Genomic DNA, 14,444 nt, shown 5'->3' with positions numbered 1-14,444 from the left:
CAAGTCTGCAATAAGGAGGGATATACAGTAAGTCCAAATATGTTGGAACCAACACATTCAGCCGGGTTTGATTTCCAACAAATGCACCGACTACTAGGGCTGACCTGGATGCCTCGAAGCTTTGAAGCTTCGACTGTTGCCATGGCAATCGACATCTAAATCAGTATGAATGCTGTGTTTTTTTATATGCATCACAACAAAAAACCAAAATAGCCCACGAGGGAAGAAATAGTCATCCAATTATTCATTATGCATCAACATTAATTATTATTATTAGTTATTCTCAGACATGGACATTTAATCCTAATGATAAGTTTTGTGCATTATAGCTCTGAGCTAATGTTACCAGCGTCCCAATACTGGGACAGTGACACATGACCACGTGACATTCTGACAAGTTGCAATAACGCCGGCAGGATGTCGAAAAGGTCAAGCGTCTGGGATAACTTCCAAATTTGTGAAGACGAACCCAAAAAGTCGAGTGGCAGATATGCCAAAGAAAACGGGCATATCACAAATTGACGAGTTTGGCAAATCACCTGAAATCTTATCAGCTTAGCCGTGTCTGATGTTAGTGCGACCTTCATGGTAACAAAGTATAGCGGTCAGAGTTATATCCTCGTCTCTTCTGCCCCCTCCCCCACATCGTACCACTCCACTGTACAACTTGTCATTTTCACATTTTGGTTTTTATACAGATTTAACAAGCAAGAGATAACACATTATTAAGTCAAATTTAGAGATGCTAGTATAAGGGTTTTTAACCTTGGACTGAGCCAGGCTAGCTGTTTCCGAAACCATTTGTCTTGTTATATGGCAGCATTGGAGTTTTTAAGAGCTGTTCAAGTCTGTGAGGGTATCTGTCCTCACATAGCCTACCTTCCTTGTTCTTTCAATCTGATGGATTTTTGTAAAAAAAAAAAAATCATTATAAGTCACCACATCTTTTTCACACTTCCATCCCTTAATCCTCCTAATGTATGCATGTGAAATTTTGATTATACCACGCAACGGGACAACAGATGATCTTCTTTGTCTATCAGCAGTTTCCCAGGACTGCTGCAATATGGTGATATTTTATGATCATTCAGCTCATTATTGTTGTTCCGACAGACAATGCAGAGCCATTGCCTGTGCTTGATGCACTCCTTCTTTGTGTGGATCCTTTTGTGGAGGAATGGCCTGGTGTGAACGGTAAGGTTTTCCTGCTGATTCATGCTGCAGTCAAATAGTCTCAGCAGACTTTCTGCCATGCACGACCCTTTGAACACAAGAGGAAATGGAGCCCCTAACCTTGTCACTGTGCAGCCTATCAAGCTGTAGTGGCCCAATTTAAAAATTCAGATATGTTATTCAAAAGGCTCAGGACTGTCAAATGAGCACGTGAAAAGATGAACAAGCCTATCATGAAGCCAGAAACTGTAAACGGATCAGTAAAGATTTTACTGGACAAACATTAAACAGCAGTAACAAACTGAGATTTCCTGAATTTCTACAGTCAAATTATTGCGGTTATTTTTCAGTTGTTAATGTTTGCTACTGACTGAAGAGCCAAAACACATCTTACATAAAGACTGATCATACAAAGACTGCTTCAGTAATCTTAAGGTGTGTGTGTGTGTGTGTGTGTGTGTGTGTGTGTGTGTGTGTGTGTTATTCCTGTTTACAAGTGTGTTTGATAAGAATCTGTCTGACACATTTGAGTAGCTGTGAGACAGATAAGACTGACTATAATGATTAATCTCCCCACACAGACACAACCACACACACACAAATACTCACACATGCACAGAATAATTATCAGAGTAATTAGCTTTCTCAGCAACTCAAAATCTTCATTGGTCCTCTGTGAGTATTAGCGTCTTCACCCAAGGCGCTTTTCCCTACTAAGCTCCCTGATTATAGTTTAGTCTCCCAGACTGCATTATTGCGCAGCGCTTTCCACAGCCACATTCAGGACTTAAGGCTTGGCAACATGATTATTACAATGGATCCTAGAATTATTATGGAGAAAAATTATCTTTTTCTTATGTGAAAATGTAGCAAGTGGCATGATGCTGCCATAGTGTACATATTCATTAAGCCCTATTAGTGGCCTGAAACCTCAATTTGAGTCCCGATTCCTTCTGATAACATTTGTCCCATGAGAAGCAGTGTGAAAATGACTCATGTAGCTTATTATTGTTCCTCTGTGTGGAGTGTGAATGTCTTCCCCAGGTCTGTGTGGGTTCCCTCGATGTGTTCTTGTTTCCTCCCACAGTCCAAAGACACACAGTTTAGGTGGGTGGGATCTCTTGTCCGTACATGTTAATGTGAGTGTGAATGTGTTGGTCAGCATGTGTTAGCCCCATGATAGACTGGCGACCTGTACAGGGTGTACTCTGCAGATAGGCTCCAGCTCCACTCTACTTTTAAAAGTATAAGCGCTTTAGAAAATGGATGAACAGATGGTCAGCTGATTTTGTATAGAGCTGAAACATGCCTGAAAACTTGTTTTTACATTTTAGGTTTTTCTCTAAGACATTAAATATTCAGAACTACATAAGAAAAAATCAGGTTCTCAGTTACTATTTATTAGCAGTTTGACAGTGCTGGCAACATATGCAAACACAACTGCCCCAAAACTGCAACTATGTTCTAATTCAAATGTTGCTACACTGACTGGTGCACGGAAATACTGCACATCGTGTCATTACATTTTTCCAACTGAGCTCTGCTGACATCAAATTAGTGAAAAAATGAAGGAAAAAAAAAAAGTGACATAACCAAAGCACAATAGTAAAACAGAAAGCCAAATAATAACTGTAAGACATCAATTATTTAGACTCAAAACAAGTGGCATTTTTAAATTTCCTGTCATCACAAAGCTCATTAAAATGCGCTGTTGAAAATTAATCTCAAAATAACCTCTGAAATTTAATTATACTCCATAAAAATGGGACTCTGAACTTTGATTTTAACAATCAGATGATTCAATATTTAACTGTGACCTCACTGAACCCAGACGTTTTTTATCACAAAAGGAGTCTAAAAACAGTAGCAGGTCTTGTATCCAGTGCTCACCTAGTTTCATAACAGCCGCTGTTTCAGAAAAAACATTCCTCCGTCAATCTCAATCCTCAGTCTGCTTAAGGCAGGAAGAAAAGCAGGACAACTTGTCTACACTCAGCGATTTTAACTATTTCCACTGATGCAGCCTGCATTTATTACCTATCAATATTTATGTGTTAGCAAACAGCATCCTCAATCCAGTGTTGAATAAGACATGCCTGGGTATTGATCCTCCTGCAGAACAGCTGCGTCTACTTTAATGGAATAACTAAATTGATGGGCTCAGGTAAATGGGCTCATTCAAGTTAATGCTCACAGAGACACACGGCATTTAAAATGCAACAATCACAGAATTAACATACTGATTTGCCTCATTTTCCTCACTCTTACTGGTATTGCACTTCAAATGCAATTCATTTAGACTGTCAAAATGCTTACTAAATGATAGTCAATGTTACCTTTTACTGTACAAATTGCACATTTCCCAATCAACATGGTTGTATTGATGAACTGATGTACTGATAAAAGACTGAATAAAGATAAATAATGTGTGAATGGATGAGCAATTATCTTTCCTCGCTCTTTGAGTCTCTACTCTTTGTTTTTCGTAATGACTGTTTCCTGGTTTTGGTGGCTAAGTTTGTGGGGTGGGGGCGTATGAATGAAAGACTTTGATCTAGCATGAATCTACCTAGCTCTCTTAATCCTCCGCTCTCTCATTCTCGTCTGTCTCCCTTCATGTGTTACTGTAAATAAATGAGCCCAGCTGTGACACTTGGAAACTACAGGTTTCACACAAATTTCTGTCCAAGCATCAGTAAAAGCAGTCCAAGAAGACCTCATTCAAACCTGTTGCTTTCTGAACTCATGTTTTTTTAACACAATCTGCAACTGTTAGCATGCTGTGCTAACTAATGATCACCATGGAACAAATTATTAACCAAGCCAAACAGGGTTACATTAAAATGAAATAAGACTCTGAGCTTACATTTTCCTCATACTTATAATACTAGGACTAACTAATTCTACACTACTATACAGAAACATTCTTGTGTTTTTATTTCATGGTCTTTTAATGTTTCAGGTGAGGATGCTAACCTTTTGCCTGGGACATGTAACTTTAGCACAATATCATTGGGTAGCCATCAAACACATATGCAAGACACTTTAACAAGATTCTTTTTATAAAAACAAGTCAGATGGAAATATGAAAAAGTCAGCCAAGACATGGAGCTAATGTTAGCTTAATCAGCTAGCTAGCTACAACTGATAAAATCTGCCAGCGACAGTTGTTATTTCAGCCAACAAATCAACGGTCTTTGGCTAGAAATGAGACACTGGCTTTTTTCTACCTGTCTGAAATCAAGGACCCATTGTTTAAAAAATAACTGAGATGGTAAACATTATGTGCCTGGCGGGAACAGAAAGCTTGACAGGCACAGCAACAGTGACACAGCTTAGCAAACACTCATTTGATGTGAGAAACTTTTACCACAGGGTAAATATAAACACCTTTATTATTATTATTATTATTGGATAATTTGCTAAATGTAAGTGTACATTCCTGAATGAAAGTCATTGTGTATGACTGTGTACTTACAGCTATCCTCTTCTTCAGAAATGAGCTTGACCACGTAGCAGGCGTAGATAAACCCCACCAACTAGAGACAAAGAGAGCATAGATAAAGTATAAATGAAGCATAAATGAAGTGTAGACAGACAGACAACATAGACAGATAGACAGATAGACAGATAGATAGATAGATAGATAGATAGATAGATAGATAGATAGCTGAGAAAACAGACAGAGAGAGACATCAGGTGTTGGTGTAAGTGGAGCAGAGCAGCACTGTGGTATTTGGCTCCAAAATAGAGCACTTGAATCACTGGCCACACACACACACACAGTTTCACTATCCCTGTGCGGACAACTCATTGACATAATGCATTCCCTCGACCCTTATCCTAACCTTGACCATCAAAATAAAGTGACTCTAATCTAACCCAAAAAAAGAGTCTTAACCCTCAAAATGCAGTCTCTACCCATGGGGACTGCAATTTTTGTTACCACAGTGACACAAGTCCCCTTGGGTTAGTGTGTATTAAGGTTTAAATCCCCACCAGGATATTAAAACAATCCCATACACACACTGAATGTCTGGTGTCTTCAATGACAACCACAAGGTTATGCTTACAGAGTCGCACTTATATTGTTTTAATATATATAATACAAACACAAAAGACAGAATTGTCACAACCTGTGGGTATTCTCACATAACTGAGACTGAAATTGAATTTTCATCTCCTTCCATTTCTTTGGTGTTGAAATGTCAGGGCAGATAGTTTTACATTTGTCGCCATCGTCAAAATGAAAACCTCACACCACCACCCACTCTGACAGGGTATTGTTGTTTGGAGCTTGTAGCAAAATACAGAAGTGTACCTCACATTGTTCTACCTCATCTGTTTGAGGCCATTCATAAACCTGAAAAACAATAACGCCTGCAGACTGAACTATCCAAGGGGGGGTTACAGTGCTCTTCTTTTGTGTGCTGTGATTGATACCAAAAAAAGATAGTATTAAATGTGTGTGTGCAGTGTTTAGACAGGAATACAGCAGTCCACATTAGCGGAACACCTTTGCTCTCTGATCTGCTACCTCACTGGCTGTCTGTTTCCAAGGCAACCGATAGGAGGTAATTCATTGGAGCAAAGATATGAGAGGGTGTGGTCAACTTAGGGTCAGCATTTTCGTGACCTTATTACCCTGCAATGATACAAGAGGAAAGAGACACAGAGAGAGAAAAGAAATGTGGGAAGATACAGGCAGACGGGGGTGGAGGTATAGCTACAATATGTGTTTTTATGAGATATTAAACCAACATATTATGCTGAATAAGGCAGCCTTATTGTTCAAATCAGCGTAGGAAAAAGGACATTGACCTGGTTGGTATTCTATTGACTACATGGGCGCGCGCACCACACACACACACACACACACACACACACACACACACACACACACAGCCATACAGAAGCACATAAACACACAGCAAGCTGCAAATGTGAGCAACTGCATTTGAAATTCAGTGTATATCTCAAGGTCTTGACCTCATTTAGTCTAAATAATGTTCAGCTCCCAGAGCTCCTCTCTCCTTCATCCTTTTCTCATACACTCTCCCCTCACTCACCGTTTCCTTCCCGCTTCCTGCTTCTCTTCTTTGTCTCTTTCCCCCTACATCCCTACTTCCTTCCTCCACCTTTTCTGTATTTCTCCCAGTCTCTCCTGGTTCTGACAAGTAAATGAGTCATACAAATATAGTGTTTTGCTCAGTTGGGGATGAATTTACTTTAAGCTGAGCCAAATACTGGAAGTAGACAATGCTGCCAGTATCAGCATGGGGATCAACGGTGATGGGAAAATCAATTTGGATAACATAGGAGGCTTTATGTAGCAGGAATGCCTTGAAAAATTACCACTGCTCAAAGACTTTACTGGCTGCAAAATCTCAGTTGTCACTACCACTGACAGGAGTTAAGCAGAATTCCTTTATTTTGAAAGATTAACACGACCTCGCCCGTGCCACTGACTGCCTCCCCTGTCTACTGCCACTCCAGCTACGATGATTTATTATTAGTATTCATTTCAAAGGAGACTTTAAATGTTACAAAGTCAAAATGTTGTTTAAAAGACTTTCAAGAGTGCCGGGACTTTTCTGTCACATGGCGTAAACGCTGATCCAGAACCCGTTCTGTCGTCTGCAGGCTCATTGCCTCTGAAAATGACTTTTGGGTGCAGTTTTGTTAGCACCACTGAACAGAGTGCAGAGAGCCGTGCTCACGCTGCAATGGAGAACATTTGATCAGCTGTGACAGAGTGCGTTTCTCTGCACATCAATATCCTGTTAATATTCTGGATAGTCAAGTACTCTGTTTTGGTGTTGCTGCATGTAAACATAATATCCTGTTTACAATAACCCTGATTATATCTTCTACCGATAACCAGGGTGCACCAATATTAGCTATGATGTGTTTGCTTCTTATCGTATTTATTGTTGGAGTTCTGGGTCCTAACTGGGTTCGTGTATGGAGTTATATTTGGACTATCCTGTTCATGAACATTGAAAAGTTATGTATTTAGCATTTTGAGTTTTGCAGGGATAAAAAGTTAGCAAAAACATATTTTATATCTAATGTACATAACAGAATTTCCCGGAACAGGTGTTGTTATGACTAAAGATGTAGATCAAAATACTTCGAAACAATCATCCACATCTCTTAGCCCACAGTGCTGTGTTCATATGACACTGACATTCTCCTTCAAGGTAACTTTATTTATTTCTTTTCTATTTTACTCACAGTGACTCATACATTGAAGGTCGCAGCATTCAGATTATTATATTGCTGCCAAGTGAAATCAGAAAACAAGCATGGGGTTTTACAGAGGTTTATTTTTGGGGAAAAAGTAAGATGTGAAATTTAACTGAATAGCTGATCTGCTTTCAGAGATTAGACTTGAGCTTCAGGTGTATCTCAACGGACTTCAATATCGTTCAATATTTTAACTATTTAAAGTGACTGAACTGCAAATTTTCATTTCTAGTTTCACCATTTTTGAGGAGTTAATGAACGGTTAACAACTACAGAGTGGTAATAATGGTGACTGACAGTTTGAGTGCGGGAGAAATAAAAAAAACAGATTTGTTGTACTAAATATTTCTCCCCTGTGTTGCAGCTTCTGTCTGCATTTAGATGGACTGAATTAAAGTGAGCTGCTCCCAGGTTCTTCAGGCAGAAGACGTCGGCCCCTTTTTTCATTTTGTCTGTGTAAAACTGAAGGATGTTCGGTGTGACGAGTGAAAATGAAAACAGCGCCACTTCAGCATGGACTCAGGCAGGATCCCTGACCTGATAGGCCTAACAAGCAATAACTTGTACAACTTTGCCACTTCACCTCACAGAGGCATGTACCTCATTCAGAGCAGAAACCACCTCTATGGGGTTTTGTGTGCACGGTGTCACACACTATTCCAGGAGGCAGCAAGGCAGTCTTTATTCCATTTCTCAACCATACTGTTCAGCAGGGGCTTGTTGCCATGGTAAACACAGCAAATGTAGATAAGTATGCAAGAGTAAGTCAGCAAAACCAAGTGACATTATCTTAAGGGGAAGGGAGAGTAATGGTTTGGGTAATAAACTGTCAAATGTACATGTTCTTGCCTCTCCACAATAGTTGACTGTAAAATCTTTCCCCTTCAGAGCTTGAACAGAATGTTCTGAACAAGTGTTTGCAATGATGATGACTGCGAAGCGGGCTTCTTGCACTGCAGATACACCCTCAAGTTTCCCCATTTATGGCCATTTTATGCAGAGGCACAGAGCTGCATGGTTTCAACGTTTTACCCTGAAGTTTATCTACAGCTTCTTGGGAAGTGTGATCCTAGCTCCCATTTTGCCTTATTATCAGGTTTGTCTGTGAAAAACACTAATTAGGGCATTTAAGAGAATGAAATTAAAATGAGGGTGTTGCAGTGGTTAGCACTGTCACATCAAAGCAACACTGTCCTGGGTTTGAACCTGCCAGCCAGCTATGACCTCAGAAGTCATTTGAATTGGCAACTGTGCATAGGTGTGATTGTAATTGTAAACGGCTCTCTGTGTTTATTTGTCAGCCATGTAATAGACTTCTGCTCTGTCCAGGGTGTCTCCTGCCTCTTATGACTCTGGGTCATAAAGAACTACCTCCCTGATGGTACTGGTCTTTGTTTCTCCAGGCATACTCCCTAGACATACGACACACTGAGTGGAAAGATAATGTGGTGGCTGTGGCTGATGCACTTCATCATACATTACATGCCAGTGATTGTGTTCTCATCATCTTTGAGGTCTGTCTCTCATAGCTTCTAGGTACCAGTGGCTGAGGTGGGATGTGTGTGTGTGTGTGTGTGTGTGTGTGGTGTGTGTGTGTGTGTGTGTGTGTGTGTGTGTGTGTGTATGTGTTCATGCAGGTTCCTGGTTGGGTGGAGCTGAAAGCCATCAGGGACGTGGAGGCAGCTGGCCACTGTCCTCCACCTAGATTATATAAACCTCTCCATCCTGGCACTAAGGAGGCTCCCTCTTTGCACCACATCATCTTCTGTTGGAGTTTTAATTTTCTGTTTAGTTAATTTCTTTTGTTAGTCCGCCACTTGCTCAATCTGCCAACCTCATTTGTTGAATTTACCATTTTTGTTATCTTTGTTAAAAAAAAACCCCCACCAATTTCTGTTTAATAAAATTCCTTTGTTTTACTTACATCCATGCACGCCTTCTCTCATTTGCTATGGTCTCAGAGCTGGGCCATAACAATATACACATATATACATATGAGACAGTACTTATAGGCACAGAGGTGATTAGAGCTAAATGCTAATGTCAGCATGCCAACATGCTTACAGTTACAACATTAATATGCTAATGTTTAGCAGGTGTAATGTTAACCATCTTTGCTTATTAGCACTAAACACAAAGTACATCAGAGACTGATGGGAATGTCATTAGTTTTGCAGGTATTTTGTTATAAACCAAAGACCAAAGTGGTGGAGCGACTGACTAACAGACATTGCTAGGAGGGCTAAAAATCCACAATGTAAAATACTCGCACTTTGAAAATTTGAAAAGTTCAAGAGGTTACTGTAAATAACTTAATCCTAATGTTTTTCTATTGCATTTAATAACAAAAAAGGATTTAAAAAATGTTTTTAAGTAAGGATTTAGCTTATAATGCCAGGATTCTTATACATTAGCAGATTTATTAGTAGATTCTTCTGTCATCCTATAGATAAAAGCTCTCTAAAAACCTTACAGATAACACTGTGCCCAAAATGACCAAGAGTCCCATAAAAGTGTAGGGCTGTATTACCCACGTGGAAATAAAATGTCATCAAACTAGAAAAAGATGACTGAATCATCATTCTCTCCTACAATAATCAAGTCCTAAAAGCTCCCATAGCAGAGATTCTGAGAACACCTGGAAGTTTTGAAAGGAGCTCAGGGAGAAATTAGTTGAATGTCAAACAGCTGGTGTTCAATAAGGAAAGGAAAACCTGCGCTATGTGTTCTGCATAGCCTGAGACCACATATCCAGGGGAAGCATCATGGGAGAAGACCTTTTAGAAGAGCAAGGACAGATGCCAGGGGAAGGCGACTATAGGTCAGTCACCCACTGACGCAGACTGTCCTCCACCAAGGAGGAAGATGAGGTTGCATTTTGCCAAAACAATCAAAGTGGGAAGTGCTGACGCCACTGAATCGGCTCCCTCAAGGTCTGTAAAACTTGTAAACCTGAATCAGCTCACAGGTTGATATACGACTAACATTTCAGCAGATGATGACGTTATTTAGATCCATGATGAATTCTGTCCCATTGTCTACTTCTTTAGCCCCACAACCTTCTTTGCTGATGAAGACTTGTAGAGTTGTTGTCTATCTGTCTGATAATCTTGCTTTGTATTGAATGAATTGCCCTGTGATGAAAACGTATTCATCTCAAATGAAAGAATCCATTACTGCTGCATCATCGTCCTGCAGATAAATTGTGCTGTGATGAAGGTGTCACATCCATTGGATTAAATCTGTTTATGTGCTGTTGATGACTGTTTATAGTCAAACTAATGTTTTGCACCAGTTTCTTCCCCCAGTGCTCTCTGTAAATCATTTTTGATGAAAATATTTTGTCAGTGAATCAGAGCTGCATTGAAAAAAATCACTGTAATATCACAATCAACAATTTTGTCTAATCACTTTCACCTAAATTTGTTTGTGCCATTTGATGCTGGTATAAAACTCCACAACTATTACAGCAACAATCAATGAAGCACAAATGAAGTAAACTGCACCATCAACCTTGCTCACCCAAGAAGGAAGCTTGTTTTCATCTCACGTCACAGCTCTTATGTGCAACAATTTTGCAGCTGCCATCTACCATCCCTTGTTGCACACTTTTGTTTAATTGATTTAAGAATTTCAGTGTTACCTGTCTTAATTTGAAAAAACAAAGACAAAAGAGGAAAGGTTTTACTTATTCAGCAAATATGGGATTAGCGCTGCAGAGCACAGCGGTTGCCTTGGTTGACTGACATTCAATTCTCATGCCATTGTTCTTTCTCTTTCCCTTCTCTTCTCTGATCTTTGAATAACAACGGCTATGAAAACCAATCTGGTCCCAGTGCTGCTTCCATGAATACAATTTGACCCTGACATGACATCATTGTCTGGTGTCAACGACAACAATGTCACATTCAATCCAGTCAATAAAAATGAAAATAAAAACAACACTTCATATGCTAATGACTCAATTTCCTGCTTTCCCAATGATGAACGAGGAGAGCTTGGGATGTCTACAGCTTCTCCCTGGATTCCTCTGTATGAACATTACAGCTGATCGTTCACAGATGTCTTTGGTTTTTAAAAATGTATCTTAACATTTCATTTCTATTTCATGTGATGCATTGTATGTGATAGAAATCGTTACAAGTCAACATTTCATCTTATTTTTTTTTTTTTTTCATTTTAAGCGACCTAATAACAGAGACCTAATAAAGTTTATACTGGCAGCTGGTTACAGGCTATTTTTGCAGAACTATCTCAACATTTTCGATTTTACACCAGAAATATGTCAAGGACATGAGCCAATTTAGAGCACAATCTATTTGACTATGGGTTTTGATAGTGTTGGGTATTTGGTTTAAAGTGATGCTAATTAGTACACGTTCTCTCAGTCAGCTTTGCTCAATGTTGATAAAAAGGTGTAGCATGCAAACAAGCAGGCATAGCTAATGACAATTTTCTTCATGTGAAACCATTACGCGTCATAGTCAAGGTTATTTGACTGTGTGCAGTGAAAGGCTGAGTGTATGGAGGTTTTCCATCCTACCAAAAACAACAGTGATTTTGCTGATTAGTTCCTCCACTCTGGCGGAGGTTATGTTAATCACTTAAATTACTTGCTGGCATGAACTCTAGACCACTGAGCCAACAGGAAGCCTCATTTTAGATGTTTTTTTCATGACGTATCATTTAATTATCACTAACTGTGGTATTAGCAAAAAACCTGTAATCACAGAACTCATACATGTTGCTACAGTTTGGCAGTGATGGCGATACATTTCACTGAGGACTCTGAGTGTCCCTGGAGAATACCTATGCTCAGTTTCAGCTCAGATATTCATACTGTGCACCAGATTGTAAGGGGGTGAGACTCTGTTGATTTTTCAAAAACAGTCAAACCAGTCAAACCAGTGACTGCAAGACAAGTCAGTTAATCAGTTAACAATTCAACATGTAAACCGTATGAAATATATGAACCATGATCAATGCCTGAAGGAGCTGGGTGTGAAAGGTCATTTTCTTTTCATATAAATGCTCTTATAAGATGCGGAAATAAAAAATAAAAAAACTTGGCAAGACTTGGTGTGTGTTCAGATCTGAACTTCTACAAAATATGAGTTTGTAACTCTGTAAGCCGTAAACAAAATCCAACTCACAGTCAGTGAGCCAGTTAGACCAGTCCATCACATACCCAACTGACCACCCAGCCAAACAAAAACATTTTCTGCCAAAGAAGACTGCATATGCCTCAATGGCTGTTCTGGCTGTTTTTTTTCTTTGTACCTTGATTTCCGGAAAACATCTGCCCAAACAGTCACAACTCCTAGTTTTCCCCTGCAGGAAATCTGTAAGCCAGCCAGCTAACCAGTAAATTATGCACACAGCCAGTCACTTTACAGCCCAACCCAACCATACCCTAACCCCTCACTTAGTCACCCAGTCGACTGGTTGAACGTATGTTATTAAGCACCTTGACAGTGTTTCCACCAATTACAGTAAACCAGCCAGCCCATCAGCCAGCGGACCAGTTACACTGTTGAGTGTGTGCTCATGAAGCATGACAGTTTTCCACACACCAATTACAGCTAGACAGTGGTACAGCTGTGTGGTGGCTTGGCACTCAGCCACACTATAAGTACCCCTATCGATTGACAGAGAGACACAGAGAGTGCATGTGGAGAGCGGGTGAGAGAGACAGTCATGCTAAGTGAGGGAGGAAGATGCAGAATGAAAAATAAAAGAGGCAGGCAGACTGAAACTCCCAATCTCTGTCTCTCTGTCTGTAATGGTGTAATCATGCATGCAGTCACATTCAAGTGTTGGTTTGTTTATCGCATGTGCGTCTGTATTCATATGTATGTGTAAACCCAGAAAAAACAGAGCAGCAGTACAGAGAAGACTCGGATGAAAAGTGACAGGCCTCCCTCATTCCCGCTCTTTATTTCTCTCTCTGCTGTCTCTTTTGATCCTGCTAATTATCGCAGTTTGACAGTGCAGTAGAGGAAGAAATACAGAGGGCGAGGGTAAGAAACAAGCAGAGGAAAACAGAAAGAACAAAATCGTTTTTGCAACAATGAAATAAGACAGAGAAAGCAAGAGAAAGAGACACAAAAATACTGAGACAGAGAGGGAGAGTCTCTAAAGCAGCTATCCAGCCCATTCTGTGTTAATGAGGGCATGAAGTTATTAACTTAATGGAGCCTCAATGCTTTATTTAACTCTAAAACAGATACCACAAAGTTGCCCACCATTCGCTGACCAATTGCAACAGACAAAGGAGTTGGCATGGTCGTAATACACTTTAGAATCCATTAAATATAATGTACTAGTGAGTGTAACTGTATAAAACATCAGTTGAATAATAATTCATTTCAAAGGACTATGTCATTACTGTGTATTACTTCTCTACACACAAAAACATTCACAGTAACTTACATATTTATGCACTAGACTGCTAACTAGCTTTTGAACATAGTGTTTGTTTGGCAGTTGAAGAGCGTGATATTTTTCTCTGTAGTTGGTAGAAAAAAAACAAAAACACCTATAAGTAGTATGAATGTTGGACTTTGGAGATTTGTTTTGTAGAAAGAGCGTTGATTACAAATGAAAGCTAATGTCACCTGGTGTCTTGTAGATGTACGGTTTGCTAACCCATTCGCCCAGTTTATAAGGGGATAATATTTTTATGTCATGTTGCAGCTTGTTTCACTACCGCTAACTGGCCCATAAAACAAAGAATGCTTGTTCTTTTATTTACAGTGCTGGAGTCCCTATATGTTTAGCCTAATGAAGCATAAATACTTGAAGCAAGGGGAAGTCCAACTCTATCTGACTCTGTCCAAAAGTTTAAGATAACATGCCTATAAGTACAAGCTACAAAACAAGTACAAGCTAACTAGCATCTTGTTTGTTTAACTCAAACAAGAAATGTAAAAACAACAGTTTGTTTATTTTTTAAGGGGTTACAAGTTTTTTTGTCACAGATTTTATCAGCTGCAGCTAGCTAGCTAATCAGCCCCCATTTT

The 14,444-nt window shown here is 39.6% G+C and overlaps 1 protein-coding gene across 1 annotated transcript in view; it reads right to left on the bottom strand.

Annotated features, from left to right (window-relative positions):
* Positions 1 to 14,444, bottom strand: part of nkain2 (sodium/potassium transporting ATPase interacting 2) — a 76,395-nt gene that overhangs the window by 5,567 nt on the left and 56,384 nt on the right. Inside the window, exon 5 of the mRNA XM_022769067.1 lies at positions 4,652 to 4,712. Within this exon, the coding sequence (XP_022624788.1) occupies positions 4,652 to 4,712 (61 nt within the window). The remainder of the gene's footprint in view (positions 1 to 4,651; positions 4,713 to 14,444) is intronic.

Source organism: Seriola dumerili, unplaced genomic scaffold, assembly GCF_002260705.1.
Source record: "Seriola dumerili isolate Sdu_G_001 unplaced genomic scaffold, Sdu_1.0 BDQW01000025.1, whole genome shotgun sequence".
NCBI lineage: Eukaryota > Metazoa > Chordata > Actinopteri > Carangiformes > Carangidae > Seriola > Seriola dumerili.
The sequence above is the reverse complement of the archived record's forward strand: the minus strand, read 5'-3'. Positions and strand labels throughout refer to the sequence as shown.